The sequence below is a fragment of the Choloepus didactylus genome, chromosome 21 (assembly GCF_015220235.1).
Source record: "Choloepus didactylus isolate mChoDid1 chromosome 21, mChoDid1.pri, whole genome shotgun sequence".
NCBI lineage: Eukaryota > Metazoa > Chordata > Mammalia > Pilosa > Megalonychidae > Choloepus > Choloepus didactylus.
In genome coordinates, this window is record NC_051327.1 from 51,073,808 (window position 1) to 51,083,979 (window position 10,172).

At 39.1% G+C, this 10,172-nt stretch overlaps 1 protein-coding gene across 1 annotated transcript in view; it reads left to right on the plus strand.

Annotated features, from left to right (window-relative positions):
- The window catches only part of ZKSCAN2 (zinc finger with KRAB and SCAN domains 2), a 48,265-nt gene extending 38,361 nt beyond the window's left edge, over positions 1-9,904 (plus strand). The window contains exon 7 of the mRNA XM_037814387.1: positions 5,243-9,904. Coding sequence (XP_037670315.1) covers positions 5,243-6,165 — 923 coding nt within the window. The 3' untranslated portion in view covers positions 6,166-9,904. The remainder of the gene's footprint in view (positions 1-5,242) is intronic.
- The last annotated feature ends 268 nt before the right edge of the window (positions 9,905-10,172 follow it).

Below are 10,172 nucleotides of genomic sequence, written 5' to 3' on the forward strand. Positions count from 1 at the left end.
TTCTAGATATAAGATCATATCATCTGCAAACAATGACAGTTTTACTTCTTCTTTTCCAATTTGGATGCCTTTTATTTCTTTTTCTTGCCGGATTGCCCTGGCTAGCACTTCCAGCACAATGTTGAATAACAGTGGTGACAGCGGGCATCCTTGTCTTGTTCCTGATCTTAGAGGGAAGGCTTTCAGTCTCTCACCATTGAGTACTATGCTGGCTGTGGGTTTTTCATATATGCTCTTTATCATGTTGAGGAAGTTTCCTTCAATTCCTACCTTTTGAAGTGTTTTTATCAAAAACGGATGTTGGATTTTGTCAAATGCTTTTTCAGCATCTATTGAGATTATCAATTGATTTTTCCCTTTTGACTTGTTAATGTGTTGTAATACATTGATTGATTTTCTTATGTTGAACCATCCTTGCATGCCTGGAATAAACCCCACTTGGTCATGGTGTATGATTTTTTTAATGTGTCTTTGGATTCGATTTGCAAGTATTTTGTTGAGGATTTTTGCATCTATATTCATTAGGGAGATTGGCCGGTAGTTTTCCTTTTTTGTAGCATCTTTGCCTGGTTTTGGTATTAGATTGATGTTAGCTTCATAAAATGAGTTAGGTAGTGTTCCATTTTCTTCAGTGTTTTGAAAGAGTTTGAGTAAGATTGGTGTCAGTTCTTTCTGGAAAGTTTGGTAGAATTCCCCTGTGAAGCCATCTGGCCCTGGGCATTTATTTGTGGGAAGATTTTTGATGACTGATTGGATCTCTTTGCTTGTGATGGGTTGGTTGAGGTCTTCTATTTCTTCTCTGGTCAGTCTAGGTTGTTCATATGTTTCCAGGAAATTGTCCATTTCCTCTACATTATCCAGTTTGTTGCCATACAGTTGTTCATAGTATCCTCTTATAATTTTTTTAATTTCTTCAGGATCTGCAGTTATGTCACCTTTTTCATTCATTATTTTGTTTATATGGGTCTTCTCTCTTTTTGATTTTGTCAGTCTAGCTAGGGGCTTGTCAATCTTGTTGATCTTCTCAAAGAACCAACTTTTGGTGATATTTATCCTCTCTATTGTTTTTTTGTTCTCTATGTCATTTATTTCTGCTTTAATCCTTGTTGTTTCTTTTCTTGTACTTGGTTTAGGATTGGTTTGCTGTTCATTTTCTAGCTTCTTCAGTTGATCCATTAGTTCTTTGATTTTGGCTCTTTCTTCCTTTTTAATATATGCATTTAGTGCTATAAATTTCCCCCTTAGCACTGCTTTTGCTGCATCCGATAGGTTTTGGTATGTTGTGTTCTCATTTTCATTCGTCTGTATATATTTAGCAATTTCTCTTGCTATTTCTTCTTTAACCCACTGATTGTTTAGGAGTGTGTTGTTTAACCTCCAGGTATTTGTGAATTTTCTAAGTCTCTGATGGTTATTGACTTCTAATTGTATTCCATTGTGGTCAGAGAATGTGCTTTGAATAATTTCAATCTTTTTAAATTTATTGAGGCTTGTTTTATGTCCCAGCATATGATCTATTCTGGAGAAAGTTCCATGAGCACTAGAAAAGTATGTGTATCCTGGTGATTTGGGATGTAATGTCCTGTATATGTCTGTTAAATCTAATTCATTTATCAGATTGTTTAGGTTTTCAATTTCCTTATTGGTCTTCTGTCTGGTTGATCTATCTATAGGAGAGAGTGATGTGTTGAAGTCTCCCACAATTAGTGTGGAAACATCAATTGCTTCCTTTAGTTTTGCCAGTGTTTCTCTCATGTATTTTGTGGCACCTTGATTGGGTGCATAGACATTTACGATTGTTATTTCTTCTTGCTGAATTGCCCCTTTTATTAGTATGTAGTGGCCATCTTTGTCTCTCAAAACATCCCTGCATTTGAAGTCTATTTTATCTGAGATTAATATTGCTACACCTGCTTTCTTTTGGCTGTAGCTTGCATGAAATGTTTTTTTCCATCCTTTCACTTTCAGTTTCTTTGTGTCCCTGTGTCTAAGATGAGTCTCTTGTATGCAACATATTGATGGTTCATTTTTTTTTATTCATTCTGCAAATCTATATCTTTTAATTGGGGAGTTTAATCCATTTACATTCAACGTTATAACCGTGAAGGCATTTCTTGAATCAGCCATCTTATCCTTTGGTTTATGTTTGTCATATTTTTCCCCTCTGTCTATTAATATCCTTTATTGTACCCATACTGAATCTCTTTAGTACTGAACCTTTCTCCAAGTCTCTCTGTCCTTTCTTTGTTTCTCTGTCTGTAGGGCTCCCTTGAGTATCTACAGTAGGGCAGGTCTCTTGTTAGCAAATTCTCTCAGCATTTGTTTGTCTGTGAAAAATTTAAGCTCTCCCTCAAATTTGAAGGAGAGCTTTACTGGATAAAGTATTCTTGGCTGGAAATTTTTCTCACTCAGAATTTTAAATATATCGTGCCACTGCCTTCTTGCCTCCATGGTGGCTGCTGAGTAGTCACTACTTAGTCTTATGCTGTTTCCTTTGTATGTGGTGAATTGCTTTTCTCTTGCTGCTTTCAGAACTTGCTCCTTCTCTTCTGTGTTTGACAGTGTGATCAGTATATGTCTCGGAGTGGGTTTATTTGGATTTATTCTATTTGGGGTTCACTGAGCATTTATGATTTGTGTATTTATGTTGTTTAGAAGATTTGGGAAGTTTTCCCCAACAACTTCTTTGAATACTCTTCCTAGACCTTTACCCTTTTCTTCCCCTTCTGGGACACCAATGAGTCTTATATTTGGATGTTTCATTTTATCTATCATATCCCTGAGGTCCATTTCGATTTTTTCAATTTTTTTCCCCATTCTTTCTTTTATGCTTTCATTTTCCATTCTGTCATCTTCCAGGTCACTGATTCGTTCTTCAGCTTCCTCTAGTCTTGTACTATGAGTGTCCAGAATCTTTTTAATTTGGTCAACAGTTTCTTTAATTTCCATAAGATCATCCATTTTTTTATTTAGTCTTGCAATGTCTTCTTTATGCTCTTCTAGGGTCTTCTTGATTTCCTTTGTCTCCCGTACTATGGTCTCATTGTTCATCTTTAGTTCTTTGAGTAGCTGCTCTAGGTGCTGTGTCTCTTCTGATATTTTGATTTGGGTGCTTGGGGTTGGGTTATCCATATCGTCTGGTTTTTTCATATGCTTTATAATTTTCTGTTGTTTTTGGCCTCGTGGCATTTGCTGAACTTGATAGGGTTCTTTTAGGATTTGTAGACCAATTGAAGTCCTTATCTCTAATTTATCAGATCTACAGCTTCGTGGAGTACACTTTCTCTAACTAACCAGCAGGTGGCGTGCACGAGCCACCGATTCTCCACAAGCCAGTTCTCCCCTGCTTAGCCTTTTTGGTGAGTGGGGGAGTGAGTCTTGTGGGGTCCAATTGGTGTCCCAAGTTTGCGTGTGTAGTTGGTGTTGCCTGCCCTGTATATGGGGCGTGTTTCTGGGCAGTCAGGGAGGGGTGGGTGGCTCTAACAATCAAATCTCCCTGGTGATCCTAGAGTTTTAAAGCTGCTGCAATAGTCTAATCCTTCAGTTCAGTCCTGCCACAGTTTGTCTCTGCCACTGACCCACAAGTCCTTGGTATTGGCGTATGGCTCCTGAGACTTGCAAGTGGGCCCTTCTTCCAGGCCGTGCACCCCGGGTCCTCTGTTGAGGGATGACAGTGCTGTGTCACAGGTGAGTGCCGTCCCCCCAGGGCAGTTCTGGGCTGCTGGGCTGTGTAGGGAGGCTCCCAGTCTGCTCAAATGATGGCTGAATGGGGCTTTGTTAATTCACACTGCTCTACCTTCCCAACTCTGGGACAATCAGCTGAGGTTGCAGGGAAGGCTAATGTCCACACCCAGTTTTGTGGTGTGTGCCTGTTATTTGAAGCACTTCCGTCACACTGGGTTGTCTGGGGCAGTTCTGGGCTATGGGGCTGGCGACGGGCAGGAGTGTTTCCTGTCCACCAGGATGATGGCTGTGAGCGGACACCCCCCTTTTCTTGGGAAGTTGTGGTGTTTAGTGAATTTTCTCAGCCACTGGATTATTGCGTTTTGTCTCAGAGCTCTCCTAGTTCTGCTCTTGACTTGACCTGCCCAAATTGCAAGTCTTTGAAGCTTTCTGTATTGGGCTTCTTAGAGTAATTGTTTTAGAAAAAGAAAAAAGGATTAAAAAAAAAAAAAAAGGGCCCTCCTCAGAGATCTAATGGGTTATTGAAATGCTAAGAGACAAAGCAACCAGGGCCATTAAGGAAAGGTCCACAGGGCAGAGAGATCAGCTTTTCTTCGGGATTTGCATATGCTCCTCGGGGCCTTAGCTCTGACCTTCCCCTTTCTATGTTCACCAGAACTCCAAAAATCCTCTGCTTTTATTTTGGAGTTTTTCGTGTTGTTTTTTTTCTATGCCTGTCTCCTCTCTGCTGGGCTGGCTGCTCTCAGATTCTCTGGTGTCTGGTCTCAGTCTATCTATGGTTGGAGTTTGGATCAGTAGAATGAGTTTCTGATAAGGGCTGCCACTGCAGTTCTCCCTTCTCCTTCCCAGAGCTGACAGCCCCTCCTCCCACGGGACTGAGCCTGGCAGGGAGGAGCGTGGGTCCCCTGGCCGCAAAAACTTACAGATTTCGCTGATCTCAGCAGTTCCACGTTTTCATGAGTGTTGTATGAAGTATGCCCAAAGTCAGATTGCTCTGTGGTGTCCAGTCCACGCAGTTCCTGGCTTTGTACCTACTTTCCTGGAGGAGTAACTAAAACATACAGCTCACCAGTCTGCCATCTTGCCCCCCAGAATCCCTATCGATAAGATATGATTTAGTATTAATGAACTTAGAAGTCTACTGATGAATTTGAACTTGGTCACTAGAATCTACTCTAAACAATCTTGTTGGTCCTTTTAGTATGGATATGAAACAAAAAATAAAAACAGGCTGAATTAAGACTGGAATTTCATAGAGATAATCTTAGATGTTCCCACATGAATCAAGATATGGATGGGAGATAATGGCTTAGATTGTAATTCAATTCAGAAAACATTTCTGAAGGCATACTTTGTACTGGCTGTTATTGGAAAGAGGTTGACCTGTTCATGAAAATAAAAGAAAATAAGGCATAATGAATCGGGGAAGTGTCACAGAATCTGAGACCAGTGAATTAGATAGGGACCATACCATATGAAGCCTTGTAGGCCACATTAATCCTTTTATGTTATTATGGGAATTGTGTAAAATTTTTATTGTCTTTTTTATTATTTTCAGATTTTGAAATTGGAAGTAGTGTCAAGGAGAATGCAACACAGGCAATATATAAGGACATGGAACAGCATGGGGCATTAATAGGAGAATCTAAAAGGATTGTTTCCCAGAATACTGATCCAGGTAAATATCACAAAAGGGAATGCATCTCAGGAAGACAATGGGAAAATCATCAAGGAATTAGACAGGGAAAGCTGATGTCTCAACCTAGAGATTTAGGGAAAGCTGTAGTGCATCAGAGGCCTTTCATGGGGAAGAGACCCTACAGACTTCTCAGATATGGAGAAAGCTTTGGAAAGAGTGCTCGTCTTATGTGCCGGATGACCCACCAGAAGGAAAATCCATATAAGTGTAGTGTCTGTGGGAAGTGCTTTGGTAGAAGCAGGAGCCTTATCAGACACCAAAGAATCCACACAGGAGAAAAACCTTTTAAATGTCTCGAGTGTGGAAAAAGCTTTAATGACTCTTCTAACTTTGGTGCCCACCAGAGAATCCACACAGGAGAGAAACCCTACAGATGCAGAGAGTGTGGAAAGTGCTTCAGTCAAAGCTCGAGTCTTATTATACATCAGAGAACCCACACTGGCGAGAAGCCTTATCAGTGTGGAGAGTGTGGGAAAAGTTTTACTAATAGTTCTCATTTCAGTGCCCACCGGAGGGTCCACACTGGCGAGAATCCCTACAAATGTGTGGATTGTGAAAAAAGTTTCAATAACTGTACAAGATTTCGAGAGCATCGGAGAACTCACGCTGGAGAGAAGCCCTATGGATGTGCCCAGTGCAGTAAACGTTTCACCAAGAGTTCTGTTCTTATGAAACACCGGGAAGTTCACATACGAGAGAAGCTGCTACCACACTCTCCGTCTGTGTTTTCCCCAGAAAACCCACATAAGGGAAAGACTGATGAGTTCAGGAAAACTGTTTGATGATGATCCTATCTCTTCCCTTCCTAAATGTCCATGTAGCCATTTTACCCTAATCTCATTCTTGAAAGCAATCTTTTCTTAGCTATAAGATGTAATTCCCAAGGTAAACTTCAGAATGCAGATAAACGAGATTTGGATCCTGTTCTCACCTCTGCCTCTAACTTGATCAGTCTTTTCCTTTCCTTCTATATGTGTCAGCTTCTCCTTTAATAAAGTGGAGAAGATATATGGTCTGAGGTCAGAATGAAATTATTCTCCTTAGTATATTAAGGCCATTGCTGTCCAACTGCTAATTCCAGCAACACTCAGGATCCTTCAGTATAGATGAGAGTTGTTTTCATGAAGAAACAAAAGGCTTTTTTTTCATCATCTCCTGCATGAGATCCTGGGTGCAGTTTGATCACAGAATTTCATGTTTGCATAGAACTTTCAGGAGTCTGATCAGAAATAGATCAAATCCATTTTAGTTTTGAAGATCACAAAAGGAGATAGAAGATTTCATAGCTTCCTTCAGAAGTCTGTGGAAATGTACCTTTTCTGAGTCAGGAAAGTGATCCAAATAGCTAGAGTAGTATCCCTGTATTGTCACTGAAATCACATTACTAATGTCTTGATGAGAAGCAAGGATCACCTATCAGCCTTTATATACTAAGCTTTCCTATACCTGAAGACTTAAATTTCCTTGGCTGCTGCTTCTCCAGCCTATAAGTAATCACATTTCCTTTTATATCTAAGTCCTCTACTTACCTCCTAATTGTCTTGAGTGCTCTTGTCTGACTCTTCTGAACTACCATGCCCTTTTCAGATTGAATAGGATGCCTGCTTATGGTGTGTCTCATCCAAATAAAGTAGAATTTCTTACAGATTCTAATTCTACCCTATAACCCCTCTGGTTCTCATCTAGAACATAACTGGTATGTTGGTGTGTTTTATGCATCTCACCCATGTACCTCAGTGTAATATTATGTAATAGAATTTTTAAAACTTTAAGGGGGTGGGGAGGTAGGAGGTAGAGACCTGAAACATCTAATTTTTTTAAGACTAGTTGGACTTCATAGTCTTGCTTTAGATCTGATAGCCACCTCAATCCAGACCTGTACCTCCAGGGCTGGCTTATTAGTATACCAGTCCATTTCTGTGGCTTCTAGTTCCTGTTCATAAAGTCATAAACCTAACTGTAGAGCCTGAATAATTTATACAGCTCTGTAGCCCACTGACTGAAAGTGGAAATATTTCCAGCAACTTCCAATTCAGAATACTGTTTTTGTTTCTCTCATTTACCAGTTTGTCTGAAAATCTATTTGATAATCCCATAGTACTACCTTGATAAATACTGAAGGAAGAATTTTGATGGGGGAATAGTTAATTCATGTACAGAAGTTATAGAGGAAACCCAGGAATTTGATCATCCAAGACTGGTTGCTGCAGGATGAGGCCAATTGTATTTGTACCCTACATAAGTAGGTAACCCAGAGTGGCTTTACTTGGGGAATGAAGTCTTAAGTTCAGTAGAAAGATAACCAGAGTCAGAACTGCATGTGACTAATTCTCTTAGTCTTACCTCTCCTTCCTTTTTCAAAATTCTCTTATTTGAAGATATCTGGAGATAATATTTTTCCTTTGAATCTTTTGAAACTTGTTCAGCAGAGCACCAAGGAGCATAGGCACTGTTGAAAGAAATCCAACTTAGTGCCAGAATAGGGTGTGGCCTCTTAGAAGGCAGGTGACTCAGGTAAACATTGATAAATGTTTTTGATTTGCATTTGTCAGAAATATTATGATTGTTCACGTCTGAATAGTTTGATTTCCTCTGTGTTGTCTGAATTGTAGACTTTGAATTGTAAGTGCAGTTTCATGTTGGTAGTGTACCTAGCATAGTAATATGTGTGGTGTTGGTGGGCTTGTGCTTATATTGTGTAGATGTTCTGGAATTCCAATTCTAGAGAAGATGCACATCAATAGAAATCATCACTTAGTAATATGTATACAGGATTGATAATTACATGGAAGCATGGTTCAGGAAAGTAGATGATCTATTCATAAATATTTATTAAGCACTAATATGTGTAAGGCTGTGTTCTAGGCACAGTGAGGGATATGGAAATGAAAATGGAGACATGGTCCTTGTACTTAAGGAACTGACCAAGTAAGTAATTGCAATGAAAGGTAATACCAGTTGCATTCATATAAATTCATAAAAGGTCAATAACTCAGTCATGAGAAAATCACCTCCTATTGCAAAAGAGTGTCTCTAGATTGTCTAAAGTCACATTCCCTATTTCTCTCTCTCAATCTTCTCCAGTGTCAGGAAAGGTTTAAGACCCATTCCATCTCCAGTGGAATGAACTGATTCTATCTAAGTCTCATATTTCTAGGATCAAGCTGAGATAGAATTTTGATTCCCTTACCTATATTCATAATTGTAGATGGGCTGTTTAAACATGTATTAAATTGACTTAATGAATTTTGTCTCTGTTCTAAAGAAATAGAAGTTCCTACTCACCACTAGATCTAGGTTACTTGTCTTCTTGCATTTTCTCTTTTTAGTTGGGGCATGAAAGTCAAAATGAATTACCATATTCTCTTGTTAATGTGTCTTTTCTATCATGTAACATTGCCGTTATGATGACTGATAGGCAAAGTTTTTTTTCTAGGTCTCAATTCAGAGGAAGTCTCTATTCTTAAACCAAAAAAAAAAAAAGTTATCTTACAAACACTGTGATCTTTGTAACTCCTTTTCTCTCGTTTGGGTTTTCCGGAAAGCTCAGCAAAACTTTCAGCCCATGTCAACCAACTCTCAGTCAACCATCTAAAACCTGTATTTATTTAATTCTGTCTTATTTATTTGGAAACTGTCTCAAATTGTTTTTGAAAAGAGGTACAAATAAATAGACATTTTATTCTGTGACCTCTTACCCAAGGCACTTTGGAAACTGGGCTTGTATTTCCTGCCTAGGCTTGCTTTGTTACTTCTACAGATACCTCCAATTTATACCAGTGATTTTATTACTCGTGCAACCTAATTCATTCATCTAAAAAGAAACCTTAGTTTTCTAAAAAGGAAAAACATCACACATATACTTAATAGCTCAGGGCAGCCTGCTGTGGTGGAATGAGCATTAGAACAGAAGCCAAAAGAGACAAGTTCTTGTCTTGTCATTACTACTTATTGAATGTTGTTTGATAAAGCATATTTTCTGTCTTGACTTTATTCCTCATCTGAAGAGAAGTTGAGCTTGATTGCTAAGATTGCACTGGCTCTAATGTTTCATGAGGCTAAGAATGCATGGTGTAGATGAGGAGGAGGTTGTAAGACCAGGTTACCTGGCCTTATTGAACACTGCATGCAGCATCTGGGCCATTTCATACTTGAGAAAAGAGGACTATTGTTACAGCAAAGTCAGTTCAGGATCTTGCTCAGTAAGAGGAAGGGACAAATCACTCATGTTCAACAGCAGGCAGCCCTGGGGGCATCTCAGTAGCCAATAGTAGGTAGCTACAGTGATAAAATGCCTATTTTTTGAGATCTGGTGCTCAATGACAGACAAAATTCAACTATGAGGAGCTTCAGAAGCCCCAAATGGAAGATGTGTCTGTGTAACTTGTGTAGCTTATAAACCTTTGCGTCTGTCTTAATGCATTCCAAGACCAAATGTAAATGTATGTCCCAGTTGTTTTGTATTAATGTAGACTTAGCTGTCTTCTTGAAAACTTGTGTGAAATAAATGTCTAAAATAAATGACTCCTATTGGTTTATTCCATAATTTGAGGAATGTCACTATTAAGTGAAAAGGAAACTTATCCAAGAGGTTAATAAGAGCTGTTCTTTTTGCTAATGAAAGAGTATTTCAGTCTAATTCCATGTTCTTAGCTATCTCCCACAACTAGCAGAGATCTTTTGTGAGTCTGCAGCTATTTGTGTGCAGCTGTTTTCTGAGGGTTGTCATTGCCATGGTCCCAACTAATGGTTAGCTCTAATTCTAGGGTGGAATTAGCCTTGGATGCAT